The following is a 20,950-nucleotide window of genomic DNA, read 5'->3' on the forward strand; positions in this document are numbered from 1 at the left end:
CAGTTATTCCTCTCCGTATCTCCTCCAATTTCGGTTTTTTTGCACCCTGTTTTGGCCTTGCAACTAAGATTTTATAGACGATGATGCCAGCAAGGATTGAAACTAACGGCAGGGATAGCATTGAGCTTCTTGGTTCTGTTACGGATGATCTGATTCTCAACTTCGCTTAGGGCTTTAAGCTTCATCTCACCATCACTCGATTTCAGGCGACTGATGAGATCCAGTTTGTGGCCGTCAAAGCCAGCATTTTGGTCGGAGGGAGAAAAGAAATCAGACAAACCTCCACCGGTGCTTTTCTTCTGTGTGTCGACGGGTTTTTCATCAGAATATTATTTTTGTGAAATATGCATATTTTCTGCTCCTCTGGCGCGCTACCGGACATGCTAGAGCCTGTATGAAGTTCAACATTGCTATAAAGCATCATTCGCAGATTCTAACACGTTATCTTGTTTGAATTTTCACTTAGATAAGAAATGTCTTTTTTGAATAAGGGCATTGGTCAAAACTTGGAAGTGACAACTGATGGAGTCAAGTCAGCGTATTAGATGAAACATTAGTTTCTAAACAAGGGTACTCTTAAGGATCTTTTGCTGGTCATGAAAACAGTGTAAACTTCTAGCCTTCAATCAATTTTCTTTCATTACTTTTCATAGAACAGAGTATTCCCATGGTTATAATTTTTGACATGGATAGACATTGCTGTAACCTCACTCAGAGTATGAACTTTCTTAATTCCTGCATTTAGAAGTTACTAATTCTTCTTCAACAATGGCTTATTCAGTATGCTCAGCATCATTATGTTGATGTTCCATGGAATGTTCTTCAGTTTCTTGGTGCAAGTCCTTGACAACACTTACAATGCCACTGATCATATATTTTACCTATTGCCATAATGCTTTCGATGGATTCTTTACCTGTCAGACCATAGTCATATTTTATCAAAGTGCAATCTGTATGGACCTTATGATCATGCTGATATTTTGCAGCAGAACAAAAGAAATAGTGGCTCCTCTTGATCTATTTCTTAACAAATTAATGGCGGGTTAAGTCTAAAGCAATGAATCTTTAGCTCAATTGATAGAGCACTTGGAACATAAGTATGTTTCAAGAGGATGGTGGTTTAAATCCACCAAGATTCAATTATGAATTTAGATTTTACATCACAAAGGACTGAAATAGCTTCTGCTCTGGTCTATGTTCATGGTTATCTATCTCAAATATGATATGCATAATAATATTCATATGCAGGGTGTCCTAGTTTTTATTTCTATGGGGATTTTTTTTTATTTGTTATTCACTTTTTTTTCTTCTCACCGGACCTTTGGGGGTGGGTGAGGCTGTCCTTCAGAAGATTTTGGGGGAAAAGAAATGGATATGCATAGGAGGTTCATGCAATACCATTTAACCAAAACAGTAACAATAATGAATAGGAAATAATAATACAGTCACTTTGAGGAGAGCTTCCAAGCTATAGGCAAACAATAGGAAACTTACATTAACCTTCCAATGTCAATATGAATCAACAAACATGGACATGAGTCTTGTTACTAGCAGACTAATGATAAACTTCATGAAAAAACAGGAAAAGGGGGTGAGAGGGTGTTTACTTGCCAAATCAGGACAGAAGGTCTGGCTTCTCTGATTCACATGCTTGCATACAAGAGGAAAGAAAGTTGTCCAATTTCATATCGCGTTAAGATTTGGTCATTTGGTTGGTTTATGTTCTGTTGGGAAAAATTTTGACTGGACTTTCAAGATGTGAATTTAGTTTATTTCCTTTTGTCCATCTCTTAAACAGTTAAAATGGAGTTAGAAATGCATTAGCATTGGTTATTAGCTAGTTTGATTACTTATTTCAGCTTTTACCTTACTTTCAATTTCTGCATGGTCATATCTGCCCCATGTATGGCCTCCTAGTCTCCTTTAAATATTCAGAGGATTAAAAGTAGAGAGACGATTTCCCAACCATCCTAGGGTACTAACATCATTAACAACAACAAATATAAGAACTTCTTACATGTCTCACAACAGTAAGAGGTTTCCTGTGGGATGCGCCTGAATCCTACCATTTACAAGCTCAATAAGGAGATTGCTTGATAGTTCTTCTCCAGTTCTGTAGACCCTAGTGAGTACATAACCACATTTGTATTGTTTCCAGGTCACAATTTTCCTAGCCCTCTTCTTTTTTATTCCCAACCCCAAACTTAGAGAGGAGATAGGAGATGATGGAAGGAAAAAAGATGTGGCCTTCGACAGAGTCCCCATTTTATGATACCTTATTTAGCTACAACTTTTGCAGAGGTCACAACAGTGTTTCAAAAATTGGAATCAGATCAACTGAATTACCAGATTCTGAATAAGACTGGCTTTGACCGATCAGACACGCCCCTCTCCCCAAGATCCAAGTGAAGCAATCCAACTAAAACTGTCAGAATCGGCACTGGTGAATATATCCTTGATTCCAATCTTTTTCCCTTTTTTCATGGCCTTTGCTTTGTTGTAACAAACCCATCACCCATGGGTCCTTCAAAAGAAAGAAATAAACAACCAATTTGATTTATTAACCAATTTATTTTTGGTGATTGTTAATACTTCAGTTGGCTTTCAACTGCTCTTCCCTTTTTGGTTGTCACACACTATAATCTGAAATACAGAACTGCTTTCTTTTGTATTACTTACTGAGACAGTATAAAATCAGCTGCGAGTACTTGCTTTGGGTAAATGCAAGCAAATTCATAGTTCATTTCCATGTCAAGTGTGGATTTGTTGTACGTTTTTAAATGCAGTAGATTGGTACATTTGATTAGATATTATAACCTAATTGATTGCCAAGAAATTTCTGACCATGATTTCCTCCTGATCTCTCCTTGCTTTCAGACAAAAGACAGCATATTTTAGCTCACAATTTTAAAACGTTCGTATGTTTTCTTGACAACTTTGATACTAGATTTAGTGAGAGCAATGGCTCTACCCAAGGACTGATAAATTCTTATTCCTTTATGGGCAGCTTGGCATGGTTAGTGTGATTGAGACACTATGTGGGCAAGCTTATGGAGCAGCCAAGTATGAAATGCTGGGAGTTTATATGCAGAGGTCAAACAATCCTCCTCATGGCAACTGGAATTCCACTCATGGTGGTTTACATATTCTCAAAGCCCATACTTACTCATCACTCTTTCTGTGCTTAGAACTACCAATTGATATCTATAGCAAGCTGAGTACCAGTTGGAGCAAAGAATATAAATGGAGCTGTTGCAGCACATGATTGAACTTCCAAGGATCGATTGGATTATTAAGTATTAAATGATTGGGTTATATATATAACTATTGTCTTTCTTTCTAGTAAGATTCAAATGATTCGGTTATATGTGCAACCCATGATGATGGAACCTGCTTTCTTTTTCCACTGTGGGGGAATTCTTTCTGTAAAATACCAAATTGTCTTAATATATGTTCCTTCCTTCTAATTGGAACTATTTGGTCTTTTTTATGTTCTAATTCTTAACTGCAAAGCACTTTAGATATGTAATGTACATTACGAATGTGCCTATGTTGGAATTCAATCAATATCTCATGAAATTTAGGACTCATGGAAGATCTTTACAATATGCTTGCAAGAAGAAGCTCATCATTTAACACTTGCACCAGGTTGTTTATATGGAGGTTCACTTAGAAACTCAAAATTGCAAGCACTTGTCGTTGAATCTGTAATGCTAACTGATTTATTCGTTAACCTCTGCTTTGAGGCCAAGTGATGGATTTGATTCGTAAATGCCATCAGCAATGCTTATCTTCTAATATACTGATAGATTTGACAAAAAATGGAATGGAGATACAAACATGTAATCAACATTTTGAGACTATGGTTTTCCTCAATTCTCCTAATTCTCCTAGACATTTTTACACAAGGAACCATCGAAAAGCATGTCTAGGAAATTAATTTTGCTTTCAGTTTCATGGTCTTACTGAGAGTTAGTTAAAGAGTTAGTTAGGGAGTTAGATGCTTCTGATGTTTTTCTTTGGAGGAAAGAGAGAGAGAGAGAGAGAGAGAGAGAGAGAGAGAGAGAGAGGGGGGGAATTTTGTTGGGTTTGGTTAAGGAGATTTGTAGGAGAGTACTGGCTTCTCATAGCCAAGGTAGTGTTACTTGGTTTATGTTAACGCTATAATCTGTACTTGCTGTTTTGTTCTATTATGGGCTGAACTAATCCAATCTAAGGTCTAATTGTAAGTGATTCTAAGGAGATGATAACCTTGCTGTAATTGGGTTCTGTTCAAGGTAGTGTTGCTTGATTTATGTTAACACTATAATTTGTACTTGCTGTTTTGTTCTATTCTGGGCTGAACTAATCCAATCTAAGGTCTAATAGTAAGTGATTCTAAGGAGAAGATAACCTTGTTGTAATTCCTAACAGAGTATCATAATGTAATCCGAAATTCTGAGCATCTATAGTTTACCTATGAAGCAAGAGGTGAAAAGAATCCCTTCTTTGAAAATTATGAAGCACCTCTAGGTGTTGGTTTCTTTCCTTCACTGTTCCTGTTTCAGTCCTTTGTGATGTAAAATCTAAATTCATAATTGATTCAGAAGAATCTTGGTGGATTTAAACCACCATCCTCTTGAAACATGCTTATGTTCCAAGTGCTCTATCAATTGAGCTAAAGATTCATTGCTTTAGACTTAACCCGCCATTAATTTGTTAGAAATAGATCAAGAGGAGCCACAATTTCTTTTGTTCTGCTGCAAATTTCAGCATGATCATAAGCTCCATACAGATTGCACTTCGATAAAATCTAACTATGGTATGACAAGTAAAGAATCCACCGAAAGCATTATGGCAACAAGTAAAATATATGATCAATGGCATTGTAAGTGTTTTCAAGGACTAGCACCAAGAAACTGAAGAACATTACATGGAACATCAACATAATGATGCTGAGCATACTGAAGAAGCCATTGTTGAAGAAGAATTAGTAACTTCTGAATGTAGGAATTAAGAAGTTCATACTCTCTGTGAGGTTACAGCAATGTCTATCCATGTCAAAAATTATAACCATGGGAATACTCTGTTCTACGAAAAGTAATGAAATAAATTTGATTAAAGGATAAAAGTTTACATTGTTTTCATGACCAGCAAAAGATCCTTGGAGTACCCTTGTGTAGAAACTAATGTTTCATCTAATACGCTGGCTTGACTTCATTAGTTGTCACTTCCAAGTTTCGACCAATGCCCTTATTCAAAAAAGACATTTCTTATCTAGGTGAAAATTCAAACAAGATAATGTGTTAGAATCTGCAAATGATGCTTTGTAGCAATGTTGAACTTCATACGGGCTCTAGCATGTCTGGTAGCGGGCCAGAGAAGTAGAAAATATGCATATTTTACAAAAATAATATTCTGATGAAAAATCCGTTGACACACAGAGAAAAGCACCGGTGGAGGTATGTTTGATTTTTTTTCCCTCTGACCAAAATGCTGGCTTCGGCAGGCACAAACCATGTCTGGTAGCGGGCCAGAGAAGCAGAAAATATGCATATTTTACAAAAATAATATTCTGATGAAAAATCCGTTGACACACAGAGAAAAGCACCGGTGGAGGTGTGTTTGATTTTTTTTTTCCTCTGACCAAAATGCTGGCTTCGGCAGGCACAAACCGGATCTCATCAGTCGCTTGAAATCGAGTGATGGTGAGGTAAAGCTTAAAGCCCTAAGCGAGGTTGAGAATCATATCATCGGTAACAGAACCAAGAAGCTCGGTGCTATCCCTACCGTTGTTCAATCCTTGCTGGTGTCGCCGTCTATAAATTCTTAACTACAAGACCAAAATATGGTGCAAAAAAACTGAAATTTGAGAAGAGATATGGACAAGAATAATTGACTCAAGTCATGGATGTGAAGCAGGCTGTTCATCTTCTTCCTTCCGTTATGGACTTGCAGAGAAACTATTCCGTTTTGTTTTCAAACTCTATTGTTTTTGCGTTGAATTTGTAAGCTTTTCATTTATTTATTTATTAATTATTATTTATTTTAATATTTAGTAGATTAAAACTAAAATAATTTTAAAAAATCCAAAGGACACAAGGGTATTTTCGTCATAAAATTTATTAAACTAACAGTTTCTGTTAAGATTGTCCTTATTTAACATTTCTTAAAACCACAGGGGAGCCATATGCAAAAGGAAACTTAAACTGGACTAAAAGTGACATGGACCAAACCTCAGGGGGTCCAAATGAAAATTACCCAAAAATAAATTAAACACAATCAATGCATAAATAAAAGACATGAAAAAAAAATACGAACAATAACAAAGCAATAAACAAAGAAATAAACAAAGCAATAAAAGGAAAAGGAAATAGCTAAAATGCAGATGCAACACCACCCGTCACCAGAAGCAGAGGCACGACTGTAGGCTTGCTCCAGTTATGTGGTCCGAGATAATGAATGAATAGGCAGAAAGTAAATAACAGAAAGTAAATAACAAAGCAATAAACAAAGCAATAAAAAGAAAAGGAAATAGCTAAAATGCAAATGCAACACCACCCGTCACCGGAAGCAGAGGCACGACTGTAGGCTTGCTCCGGTTATGTGGTCCGAGATGATGAATGAATATGCAAAAAGTAAATAACAAAGCAATTAAAGGAAAAGGAAGCCTTAACCAAAGAGAGGCACGACTGTAGGCATCTCTGATCAAGGATCCAGGGGAAGGGAGAACAATAAATAATGCTGAAAGTAAACCCTAAATTAAGAATATGGAGGGGTAGATAGAAGCGGGAATGGAGGGAGGAGAGAAGATTAATAAAAAAAATTACTTACTTGCGAATTGAACAAATGATTCGAATCTCAACCAACCCTAACAACCAGATCTAGATCTAGAATGATCTAAATCTGCAATTGCTAGACCCAAAGAAAAACGAATCTAAAAACTTGAAACTTGAACTTGAATTGCATTACATAAAAATTAAATCTAAACATTGAATTCTAGAAATTTAAAATCTCACAACTGCAAGCAAAGAAAACTAGAGAAAGCCTAAATAAACTGAAGAAAGAAGAAATAATGCTTCTACTAAGCTCTAAGACACGTTCTCCTTTGATGGAATATGATCTCCTTTTATAGAGTTTACATGAGATATGAAGCACGGCTGAATTTGAATAAAACTCAGGGTTTCTATCTGACTCAGCCAATTTGGGTTTTGACGTAGTAATCGCGCCGATTTAGAGAGATCAGATGCATAATTCCACCGTTGGATTTGAGGTTTAAGTAGTTGTGAAGCTCTCCTCCAAAAATCAGCACGATCGGACATCGGATGACCGTTCGATGAAGGGTTTGATCAAAACTGGACAGAGGCATTCAAAAACGGGATTTTTCCTCTTTTTCTTTCTGAATATAATTATTTTTCCTCTTTTTCTTTATTTAATTAAATCCAAGATAGGAAATAAGATATTGAGGTATGCAAGGACTCTTTTCCATTTGGACTCTCTCAATAATATCTCCATAGATTTGATTTAAAATCTCAGCCGTAGATCAGATTTGCCTTCTTTATCTCTTCAATATTTCGGAGTTGGCCCATAATCACACATCTCTAGCCCATCATGCTCCAGATCAGGCCCATTTTCGCATTTGAGAATTTGAATGAACTTCTTGACGTGTAAAATAGCATGATTCAAGCCCAAAACTCCAAATATTTGCTTAAATCTTGAAAAGTCCTAAAATCTGCAAAAACAACATAAAACCCAAGGTAACTCCATTCTAAGTGTATAAAATGCATGCTTTATGCCCTAAGATTTCACACATAAATGTGCTCATCAGATTCCCCCACACTTAGACTAAGCTTGTCCTCAAGCAAAAATTAAAGAAAATTCAAATGCAATTAAGAAACTAGTGCAACAAAATAAATCCAAACTCACTTTCGTAGGAATCACAGTTACACTTAGCATGTGCAATAGGCCTTTAAACCACTAGGTTACCCCTAGAGGATGAGTTTTGTCTCGTGGATGTTTGCAGTGAATGTACATCCAAAATTCCAATTTTAGCTCAAAATAAAACATTACAAATTCCAACTCTAACAATTGGTAAGTACTCATACAAGATCAATAGCTATGACAATTTTTCTCACCATTAATTTAAGATCCCCCACACTTGAACTTTATTACCCCATATTGATTCTTGAGACTTAGCATATATCTCAATCAAGGACTCGCCTTATATCTTTCAAGTACACCTCTCCTTTAAGCAAAACCACTCATAAAGTAAGGGGACCAAGGACTAAGGTTTTGAAGAATTTTTGACCAAACAATTTTACCAAGCCATTGATGACACTTATATTTATTTCTCTTTTTTTTTCTTTTGAGTAGTGAACTCTACATTACTCCACTACGGTTGGCTTGAATGACATGGTGGAGCAGACACCAGAAACCTAAGTTACTTTGTAGCTTTGCTTTGCATATGCCCACATAGACAGTGATGCGAGAGTTCTTTTCAATAATCTCCTTCCTAAGAGTTTCGATCAAGTCACCTCGATTCTTGAGTCGGAGTGCCCTGTCTAGTTCCAAGGAATTCAACTTTTACTTTCTACTCTTTTTTTTTTTTCCTTCTTCTTTTGTCATGCCCTACACAAAATTGATCTCAACTTCTAGCCAAAGAAACAAGGACCCACAAAACTCATAGATGGTTCGACGCCTTAAGTTAAGGGCATTTTATTTTTCTAAGAAAAGTCTCATCTCAACATATATACAAGTTACCTTCCTCTCAACAGGGTTTTTATGTGTTCATGATGGGTACCAAAATCACTCTCATTTCACACATCATAGCAATTGAAAGAATATGTATAATAACCAAAAGTCAAAGTTAAAATCTACAACGCAGCTATACCCCCCCCCCACACTTAAGTAATGCAATGTCCTCAATGCATGTATGCTAAACAAAGAAGACAAATGATGGGTATACCTTTCAGTCAAGATGTGCTTATCATGGGAAGCTTTAATCTTATCTTCAATATCAATGTATGATGGGGAAGGCACTCCAAATAAGAAAAATCGTGAATCGAAAAATCATCTCTAAAGATCTCAAGAAAAACATTCACAATGTTAAAGAAAATTCTCATCATACGTTGAGGTTCTCTAAAAGGTTTTGCATATTTCATAAGATGAATATGATGCTTTTCAATGGAAGAGCTTAGACCTTTGATATGAGTGACAAACCAACCCAATGCTTCTCTATTATCATTTAACAGTGTGATCAACTCTTCTGCTTTGTCAGAAGTTAAATCAGAGACAACAAGGATAGGAAGAGTATTATCTTGTTCCAATAAAGCATACTTCAAATTAGAAGGCAACTCTTTCAATTCTAGCTTGGGGGGTTCAATTATTGAGGGCTTGGGAATGGAGATGGAGATGGATAGAGGTTTAATAGGCTCCAAAGGTGTGTGAAAATTTAAGACTTCAGAAAAGAAAGTTTCACTATCATTATCCAACATATCCATACATTCTTGAAATCTGTAATCAAAATCAATCTCAAAGTTGGTAATCACATCATTAGGAAAATCAAAAGATTCCTCAAGCATATTGATCTCTTCTTCTATTTGTGGTTGTTTCCCTATTCTGAACATATTAAACTCTACAATTTGATTTCCAAAAGATAATCGTAAGAGGCCATTTCGACAATTGATTAATGCATTACTAGTAGCCAAAAATGGTCTTCCTAAAATTATTGGGATTTCATCCTTGATTGAAAAAGGTTTAGTATCTAGCACAATGAAATCAACTGGAAAAATAAATTCTCCCACTTTCAGTAAAACATCTTCAACCATCCCTTTAGGAATCTTAACTGACCTATCTACCAACTGAAGAGTAGTTCTAGTTGCTTTCAATTCTCCCAGTCCTAGTTGCTTTCAATTCTCCCAGTCCTAGTTGCTTATAAACATGGTAAGGCAAAAGATTCACACTTGCACCAAGATCAAGTAAAGCATGTTCAATGTGTGTATTGCCTATGACACAAGCTATGGTGGGGCTCCCTGAATCCTTATATTTGGCTGCTATAGGTTGAGTAATTATGGAACTAATGTTACCTGCCAAGAACGCCTTTTTGGGAATGCTAGTGCTTCTTTTATGAGTGCATAAATATTTCAACACTTTTGCATAGGCGGGGATCTGGGATATGGCATCCAAAATAGGGATATTCACTTCTATCTTTTTGAAGATATTAAAAATTTTCTCCATAGTTGCAGTCTTCTTCTTATTAACTAGACGACTAGGATAAGGGGCCTTAGGAACATAAGGACTCTCATTTGAAATTTTCTCTTTTCTCATATTTTTAGCTAGTGGTTCACCAAACGTAGGTACTACTAAAGTAACTGGCTCATCCTCAACTTCTATGGGTTCCTCAGACAAACTTTTATTAGGAGATGCTTGAACATTCTCTTCATCACAGTGGTCACTAATCTTGCTCTTTTCATTAATGTGTGACTCACCTGTTAAATACCCTTTCCGACTTCTCAATGCAGACATAGAATTAATTGAAGCTAAAGAAGAATGGGAGGATTCAACTTGGTTGACTTGATTTGATGGTATTTGTTGAATATGAATCCTAGGATTTAACTCAGGTTGGCTAGGCATTTTACATTTTTCTCGCTCAGACAAAGCACTTGCAAGAGTGGAAATTTGTTTTTCCATATTATGCATAGAAGTCATGAAGGTGCTGGAAAGTACTTCCATATTCTTCTCTAAGGAAGAGAGACGAGAAAACTCTGGATTGTTACCTCTGTTGAAACCAAGTGATGATTGATTTTGTGAAATGAGAGGCATATGAGGCACAATAGGAGAATTGACAGGCCTAGCTAAATTGGGATTCTGAAAATTAGGGGCTTGAGGGAACTGGACATTTTGATTATAAGAAAATTGTGCACTTTGTTGTTGAGGGGCACCAAACTGATTTTGTGTGGAATAATTGCTTAATCCATTTTGGTTTTGCCCTTGAGACCATGAAAAGTTAGGATGATTCTTCCACCCAGGATTGTATGTGTTACTGTACGGGTTTGAAAACATCGCACTGACATTCTCATGTTGGCCTCTAGAATAGCTAGGACATTCCTCAATTACATGTGTAGGAGACTGACACCATGCACACATAGCAATAGATTTGTCAATAAAATGTGCTTGACTTGGTGGTGCAGCTTTAACTACCAAAGTCTCTAACTTTTTCAAAATGTTATCTATTTGTACTTCCTTATGAACTTGGCTATCAACAAAATATCCCCTACTAGTCCTTTCAGACTCTTGGGTTGACTCCCATTCTCTAGTTCTATCTGCTAGGTCTAAAAGAAAATCCCAAGCTTCGGAATCATCAGTGAATGATGTAAATCATGTGGGGCACATTGATTCCAAAAGTTGCTTTGTTTGGTAATCGATACCCTCATAAATTATTTGGCATAAATGCCATAATTCTATACCATGGTGAGGGCATTCTTGGAGAAGGCTTTGAAACCTCTCCATTACCTTAGCGAAGGACTCATTGGGTTTCTGACGAAATTGAAGAATATCATTTCTTATTTTGTTCGTCTTAGAGAAAGGAAAGAATTTCTTCAAGAATAGAACAGTAAATTGTTCCCATGTGATAATGCTATCCCTAGGTAAACTATAAAGCCACTTTTTGGCTTGGTCTTTTAATGCAAAGGTAATAAACCGTAGTCTTACGGCATCATCAGTAAGTTGTTGTACTTTCATAAGGACACAAACCTCCTCAAACTCCCTAAGGAACAAATATGCATCTTGATCAGGTAGCCCATGAAATTGGGGTAACATAGATAGATAATGGGATTTGAGCTCAAAATTATTACCCCTCACTTCAGGTAAACGTATACAGGAAGGTTGTGCAGATCGGGTAGGATAAAATCTATCCCTAAGACTCTTAGGTGGAGGTGGTGGAGGTAGACCTTCCATGGTCAAGGTAGACACTCGGACAATTCTATTTGTAGAATCACGAGTCTAGACACACATGCACTAACCACTTAATGCAATTAATGGCTCTTATGAAATAATGAGATTTTTTTTAAATAAAAAAATAAATAAAGTACTAAAGAATAAAAGAAAAGAAAATAACAAAAACAAAGGGAAAGTAATGAATTTCCGACCACAAGATTGAAACAATGATTCCAAAGCTGTAAGGTTGCCATATAGCTGAGCACTTATAAGTTTGACAGCAAGGGAATCCGTATAGTCTTCGGAGCCACCTACAATCGAATCCTGGGGATTCTGCAGTAGAGTGGGGACTACTATACGTTTTTATTTCTGCTCTAGTTAAGAGTAATATCTTTGAATTTTAAATTTTTTTTTTCTTTTCTTAGTGCTATGTTCTCAAAGAACAAAAGAATGTGATACAAGTGTTTATTGAAATGGTTTGTTTTTTTTAATATCGAAAAATGAACTAATGAGAAAAGTGGTTTGAAGAACAACTTATGTAGAACATGTAAGATTTGTTCTTTCAGGAGAATAGGAATTTGACAAAATGATCTTGATAGTGAAGATCTCTGACCATCACATCCCCACTTCTGCTCATAAAACCCCTCCTCCTTACTCTCTTGACCTACTCCCTTGCTCGAAATAGGATTACTGATCATAGTGTGTACTCAATTAAGAAATATTCCTAGAATAAATTTATCAAACATACATTTCCAAACATAGAATGGTCTCTAGTAGAGAAACATGTAAAAATGATTTTGTACAAGAGCTCGTCTCCCAAAATAAAATGTTACCAAAATGCATACTAAAACACCTCTTTAATTGCTAATGCAATAATCACTTTTGTTCATTTTTGTTTAATATTCATATTGAACATAGGCATTGCTCTTCCGAGTCACTTCTTTGCTTCTTTGAAGCAAAATTCATTTTACATTACTTTTGCTTCCTTGCCAATTCATTGATGAAATCTTATAATAAAAAACTTCCACAATGAAAATTTAGGTTGTTCTCGTCAAACCAATCTTCAATACTTGATTGGAATCAAATCACTTTTAAAATATGAGAATGTGTGAAAGTGAAACTGATATTACTAGATAATGGTAATAAGGTGGTCACCACATGAAATCATTATTGAAGCACGTATTGTGTATATCATCACAATAAAGATAACACGCATGCTCACATCCATTAGTCGAAGCATTTTTAGATAAAAGGTTATACATATGTACGAGAGAACACAAACATTGCTCTTTTGAGTCACTTTGCTTCTTTGAAGCAAAATTGATTTTACATTTTGTTTGCTCTCTTGTCAATCCGGTCTTCAATACTTGATTGAATCAAATCACTTTTAAATTTGAGAACATGTGAAAGTGGAATGATAGTACTATAAAATGGTAATAGTGTGGGTCACTCATACAAAACCCTTATTAATGCATGTATCGTGTATATCATCACGATAAAAAATAACAAACACGGTTACATCTATTAGTCTAAGCATTTTAGATAGAATGTTATATGCATCCGCGGATCTAGTTATAAGTTTTAAAAATTGGAGTGATTCAACCACAAACTTCACAATCTAGCACTAGGTTTCCCATGGAGAAAGAAAATGGTAGTCGACCACAATGAAAGAATAAGATTTAAATTTTCCGCTCAACTTTCATTTTACCAATAGGGTGACTCCCTAATTATATCAATTCTACCTATCAGATAAGTGTCAGAATAAGTATCAGGGAGCACAATATTCTATTAGGTAGAAAATTTTGAACAATGTATAATTCTCTATCAAGTAAAAGATTCATATTCGCGTCCAGGGGAGTGTTTCATAGAACTTTTTTCGTGAACCCAGAAGGGGTTGCTGAAAAATTAATAGATTGATATTTTATAGGTAAGCGAAGAAAAGCCATGGATTATGTAGTAAATCGTGGTTATCAAAAACGAATATTTTTTGTCATTAATTTTTTTTAACATTTATTTTTTACGATGATGTGACAAAATTTTCTGGTGATGGTTCAAAAATAATAATTTGGCTTTTCCAAAATTTTCAAGACTTGAAAAAAAAACCATATAACAAGAATGTGACAAATCAGCGTAAAAATTTCTTACAAAGCACTCAAGAAAGTGGTAAGATCTTTCACTTATCCTTTCTTTCGGTAGAAAGAAGGTTTTCAGATATGATATTAACATTTAAATATTTTCAAGTAAATATTTTATAATTCAACAAAGAGTAATTTAAATATTTTAAACTATCACAAGGAGGGTAATAGTTCATCTCTCACGAGGAGAATGAGATGTTCAATTCAAGAATGGATGAATTTTATTCATACCCGATTTTGAAGTTCTTCTAATTTGAAATGGGTGGATACATTCTGGTCTTCCTTATGCTGGTTCATCTGGAAAAGTAGGAATAGGTTCATATTTCAAGGAGAAATCCCATTTTTTCATAAAACTCTAATCCAATTTTCAAGTTTAATTGCAGAATTGCAGAATGCTACGGTGCTTTCTTCTTCACCCTCCCCCTCTAGCCAGGTTTCTTCTATAACTGTGGAGGATGTTCACTCTCACCTCATCTTGGGATGCCCATGCTGCTCAAGGAGGTCGAGGCTGCATCATTTGGACTCCATCTGGTTCTTTTCTTGTGGCTAAATCTGTTGCCTGTTATAGTGCTTCTGCTGCCCTGCTTGAGTTGGAAGCTATAAGGATGCAATCCTGCTTGTTCATGTGAACCTTGGAATTCGACGAGTTCGTATTCACACTGATTTCAAGCCTGTGGTTTCTGCACTTGCTGAAGGAACTTACACTTTTGATTGGTTATGCATAGGTCTTTTTCATGAAATTTTAGTCCTTAATACCTCTTTTGATCTGTTTAAAGTTGTATATATTAATAGGTAACAAAATTATCTTGCTGATTTCCTTGCTTTAGGTGCAAAGAAACTTTCTTTGTCTCATGTCTGGTGGTCGTCTCCACCATTTTTCATTATCGACCAATCGCTTGTTCTGACCAGGCAGATCTCTTGGACTTTTTTTCTATGATATGATATTTCCTTTTCGTTCAACAAAAAAAAAAAAAACTTAAAAGAATAATAATAAATATAAAGTTTAGGAGAGAAGGTAACTTTAAAATCAAAATTAATCAACGAATGAGCAACAGATAGAAAGCCGAGTCATGGTGAGTTGATAAAGTGACTAGCGGTTATATAGGTAAATAATTTGTTAAAACTTCCTTAAAAAATAAAACAAAGAAAGTCATTTGATATGTCTGACAAAGTCATTAGTGGTTATCTAGAAATTTTAATTTTTAAAATTTTTTAAAATAAAACAGACAAAGCTAGTAGTTATCTAGAAAATTTAATTTTTAAAACTTAAATCGTGTGATGATGTGAGGGAGTCACAAAGGGATTATATATAAAATTCTCGTAATGCGACCAAGAAAGTGATTGGAAGTTCCCAAAATTCAGAAGAGTGGTTGGAAGTTCCCAAAATTCAAAAGCATCTTTGTGTTCATATTTATCTAACCTTGCTCTGCAACTTCAGAGTTTGAGGGAAGCATTGTCCAAAAACCTAAGAAAATGTCAGTTTTTCATCAGGTCTCCTCTTCTTCTTCTTCATCATCGTCATCAACTATTTCTTATCCTGAGATGAATTATGAAGTATTTTTGAGCTTTCATGGCAAAGATGTCCGTACCAATTTTGCCGACCACCTTTACAAAGCCTTAACAGGAGGTGGAGTTCAAACTTTCAGGGACTCTGAAGAACTCCATAAGGGAAACAAGATTGAAGAGGAGCTTCTCACAGCAATCCAACAATCAAAGATCTCAATTCCCATATTTTCAAAGAATTATGCGTCGAGTAAGTGGTGTCTCAAAGAGCTAACCCATATATGTGAATGCAGAAGAACACTAAATCAAATAGTCATGCCCATTTTTTACAAAGTCGAGCCAAGGGATGTGCGAGGCCAGAAAAGGAAATATGAAGAAGCCTTTGAGCAACACCAAATCAATATGGTATCCGATGTGAAAAAGTGGAAGGATGCAATGAAAGAGGTTGGAGAATTGGATGGTTGGCATGTCAAGGATGAAACGTAAGTCCAATAGTTATATTTTACTCAATTACGATTAGTATTTTACAAAATCATGATAAATCACCATCCAAAGGAAGATCGATTATTCATATATTTCCATTCATATGACCAATTTGCATTAGTTGCATGGTATAAGAAATATGCATGAATGGATTATGGGGGAAAATCATGCTACTATTATAAGAACACAAATTTATTGATGATAGTTATATTTATTCTTAAGAAATACCATCAGTAATTCACTAAGAGAATATCTCTACATATTCATGCTTAAAATCCTATAGTCTTAATTCCCATTGTAACTAAATATACTAGAACAACCCTCAATAGAAAAAGAATTAAAAAAAAAAAACAAACCTTAGATAATTTAGCACTATTTGTAATTAATTATCTCCACTAAATTCAAATTAAATGCCTCTTGATATTCTTGCTTAAAATCCAACAATGTTTAAACAACTCCTAGAAAAAATAAAGAATAAAGAAAAGTTGTATGCATATCATTCAAGGCAAAAATACTCAATTAAAATTTTTACACTAATGTTTAAGAAACCCATCAAAACCATTACCCTCAAGTTTATTCTTACCTCCGGATGGTTTATTGCTATATCTTATCACTTTGATCTTTTTATTTTTTAAATGAAAATATTTCATATTTATTTATAATTTTTTAAGTAAATGGGGTGATTGTATTAGAATAGAATAAAAATAGTACATACAAAAATTAATATTAAAATTACATACAAATATAAGCCTTCTGTACGTCATCCGCTTTTAGAAAGACAAGTAAAGATGCTAGATGAGTAGATCCATAAACTCCTATCATTTGGTTCATGGGTAACAGTCCAACCAAGTAATCAAAATAACTATAATTATTTTAAAAAAAATAGAAAATGCCCACTTATATTGTACTTGATATTTTACTAGTAGTACAAAATAAATTTTGATAACTTTTGACTATTTTGGGTTTTCACGATGTCTCTAATTTGGTATAATTCTAATTACTCAATAAATCTTGCATGACAATCCAAACAATAGATGATTTAAAAATAGAGAACCATACTGGTTGTAAGTGACCGTGATGGGATGAAATATTAGGAATTAGTTTGCTAAATGGTCATACCAGAATAAATGCAAAAAACATTAAAAAGAAAATAAAAGTTGTAGGGACATCCCAAAACAAATAACAAAAAACATACCCTAAAAAATACATCAATTTGGCAATGACATCTAAAATGTTTCTTAAATTTGGACACTGGTACATTCTATTATCAAATAATGTTAAGTTTTAAATAATCTCATATTTCCTAAATTGCCCTTAATGTATTGTGACTACACAGTATTACCCGTAACCCCTTGCCTACATTCAAATTTGGAAAAAATTTAGAAACACTCTAAAAGAGGTAATTAAAACGTTTTTCTGAGTTTGTCCAAATAAATAATTAATTTATCCATTATAACTTAATTTTACGAGAATAAATAATAAAAATTTTAGAATAATTTATTTTATTTTTAAAGAGTAAAATATTAAGAAATTTTAAAATTTACAACAATATTTTTTTAAATTAATTTGAATGTTAACACAATTTTTGCTATCCATTCTATTTCTTTAAGGAGCAGATTATCAAATGAATAAAATGCATGAGAATTAGTAACAAAATTATAAGAATAAATTTAAAAAAAAAATATTTAGATAAAGTATCAGGACTAAAATTGTAGGAGTAAGTTGGTTAAATACCTTTAAAAAAACATGGGTAGTGATTACTGAATTTTAACAGTAAGTTATTCGGAGAAGACTTTAGAATGATACTTTAGGACCTATTTGGTTACACGAATCTAGAGATTTCAAATCTCGGTATTCATAAATGGAAATTTATTCCTGTTTGGTTGTGTGTATTTTTTGTTATAAATAATTGGGGGTTTTTTTTTTTTATTAAAAAGGGGGGGTGAGTGTTTTGGGTGTGGGGGAGAAAGGGGGGATTTTTTTATTATTTAGGAGGAAAATTTTATAGGACCGTTGTCCAGACCAGCTATGATGTACGGTGCAGAGTGTTGGGCTGTTAAAAAGAATCATATAGATAAACTCAGTGTAGCAGAAATGAGAATGCTAAGATGGATGAGTGGCAAAACTAGGATGGATAAGATAAGAAACGATCATATTAGAGTTGGTCTGGGAGTTGCTCCCATAAGTGATAAGCTTAGAGAAAGTCGTTTGAGGTGGCACGACCACGTTCAACGGAGACCTATAAATGCTCCTGTTCAGAGAAGTGATATAATCCATATTGAAGGAACTAGAAGAGCTAGGGGTAGACCTAAGATAACCTTAGGAGAAGTGGTGAGAAAGGATATGTATAGCTTAGGCCTTGTATCTAGCATGGCCTTGAACAGAACCGATTGGAGGGCAAGAATCCATGTAGCCGACCCCATTTAGTTGGGAAAAGGCTTATTGTTGTTGTTGTTGAGGTAAAATCTAGAGGTTTCATCCCTACTATAAAAGCGCTAAACATTTGCGCATTCACAAAATTAGGATGAAGTTATAGATTTCATCCTCAATTTTTTATCAGAACCCAATAAACATGATTAGATGCCATTCTCTTTGCCATAGCACTGCAATTGACAAAGATTACCATCTACTTGGATTGTCTACCAATCGTCTCTCATTTGAATGACACAAATCCCTCTATTAATTGGGCTGCCTTAGGCATCTTATCTCATGTCCAGTCTTTACTTTCAGATTTTCTTCCAGTTCATTCTAGGTTTTGTTTTTAATCGTACTGAGAATATGTTGGTAGATTACCCTGTTGCCAATTATTCTCATCTCAGACTTTCAAAGGTCTGGGTGGCGAGCCCCCCTCCCCCATTGTAGACCCGTCTTTTTGTTTAACGAGATCTTTCTCACCTTCGGTTTTTATTAAAAAAAATTTTTTTTTTTTTAAAAAAAAAAAAAAATAAAACCAATTTTTTTTTTATTTTTTCCTCTCTTTTTAAAAAAAAAAAAAAAAAAAAAAAAAAATTATAGAGGGGGGGGAGGGGGGGGGGGAAGGGAGAGAGAGAAAGAAATTAGTTTTTGCCTTAATGTAAGTCATTCCATTCCAATCGAAGGAAATGTTAAAAATGAAGCCAACTAAACATATCTTGACCCTTCATCTCCTCAAATGCCCACTACACCAGCAACAATACTAACAATTGTTTTTGCAATGATGCTCCAAAGGTAATAGCCAACACTGCAATTTCTACGATATAGATGACCATTCTGATTCACACTATTTTCAATATGGATATTTATCCTCTTGGCCTTTATGGGTAAAACGATGATAATAATCATCGTAATCTAGCATTCTCCAAACCACAGTGTTGCAACATGATTGTTCAGCCACATGGACATCTTTCTTCTTAACATATTGCTATGGGTATATCTCACTCCTCGAACCAGTAGCATTTGTCTCTTTCCCTCCTACAATAACAACAAATCAAGTAGCTTTTTTCTTAGCTTCCAACTAGTAATCCACACCCATTAACTAAATTTGTAGGTACTTCTATGTCATTGCCTAATTCCTCCGTTTGGATAATTGATACCTATTCAATTAAATGACCATATGATTTTAGACTCTAAATTATTTTCATCTTATACCCCACCCACACCTTGTTATTTTATTCGTTTACCTAATGGGTCTAATGTGCCAGTTACAAATGTTAGAATTATTCATTTATTTTCAAATGTTACCTAATCTAATGTCTTTACACGTCCCCTCATTTGAATACAATTTGTTGTTTGTTAGTAAATATTACTACCTAATCTAATTGCCATGTTATTATTCTTCATGATTGTTGCCTTTTTCAAGACCAACAGACAAAGATGACAATGTGTGATAGGTAAAGACACAATGGTCTATATCTTCTAGAATCATCTCTTCCCATGGTTGTTGTGACTCCTCCTAATTTCAATTTTGATATTTGGCATTGACACCTTTGGCATCTTGCTTTTTCCATTTCCCCTAAATTCAAGAATTTAAATATTGCTATGTGTTTTTCCAATAAATGCACTTGTACTATGTACCCACTAGCAAAACAAACCCACTTACCATTTTCCTCTAGTATGATCTCTACTAAATCATGTTATGGATTGATGCGTTTGGACAATTGGGGTCCTTATAATACCTATTCGGTTTCTGGGGCTCGATATTTCCTAACTATGGTATATGATTACTCATGTGGTACATGGGTTTATTTAATGGCTCATAAGTCTGAAGCTAATTCCTTAATTTATTATTTTTTCACCATGGTGCAAACTCAATTCAATGCCTCAATTTGTCAAATTCACACTGATAATGCACAGAGTTGTCTTTTAATAGGGATACTTCACTCTTTTTTAATTCCTTAGGTGTGGTTCAACAATCTAGTTGTGTTGACACCCCACAACAAAATGTTGTTGTGGACCTGAAAACACTACCACCTTCTAAACATTGCTAGAGCCCTTTGTTTCCAAGCAAATTTACCATTTCAATTTTGGAGTGGATGCATTCTCATTGCTACCAATTAACCACTTACAAACACTTGTACTCCAAGACAAAACTCCTCATGAAGTCTCTTTCAACCAAAAACCTATCTTCTCTCACCTTCAAAGTCTTCAAAGGCCTCTATTTTGGTCGAAATCTGAATATCAAATATAAATTTGATCAACATGCTTCCCCTAGTAGTTTGTTGGGAATCCTCATGGACAAAAGGGTTTCCAAATTTATGACATTTCCTCAAAAACTATCTATATTTCTTGTGATGATGTATTTCATGAAACCATTTGCCCTACCAATTATATTCATCTCCTATGACCACCCCATCTCATGCGTTTCCTTTACCTGCCCCTCCCCCCCCCCATCTGAAATTTACTGTGATACATATCCTCCTCCTCCAGTAGAAACCCCC

At 34.8% G+C, this 20,950-nt stretch overlaps 1 protein-coding gene and 1 non-coding gene across 2 annotated transcripts in view; both read left to right on the top strand.

The window, feature by feature from the left end:
• Window positions 1-20,950, top strand: part of LOC149018872 (uncharacterized) — a 47,143-nt gene that overhangs the window by 18,307 nt on the left and 7,886 nt on the right. The window contains exons 4-5 of the mRNA XM_089154000.1: window positions 3,008-3,134; window positions 15,487-16,033. Coding sequence (XP_089010126.1) covers window positions 3,008-3,134; window positions 15,487-16,033 — 674 coding nt within the window. The remainder of the gene's footprint in view (window positions 1-3,007; window positions 3,135-15,486; window positions 16,034-20,950) is intronic.
• Window positions 11,441-11,547, top strand: LOC149018873 (small nucleolar RNA R71). Its single transcript, XR_016173259.1, has one exon. It is a non-coding gene; the product is annotated as a small nucleolar RNA R71 (small nucleolar RNA).

The sequence above is a fragment of the Hakea prostrata genome, chromosome 4, assembly GCF_041222555.1.
Source record: "Hakea prostrata isolate BN-2017 chromosome 4, UWA_Hpros_2, whole genome shotgun sequence".
Taxonomy (NCBI): Eukaryota; Viridiplantae; Streptophyta; class Magnoliopsida; order Proteales; family Proteaceae; genus Hakea; species Hakea prostrata.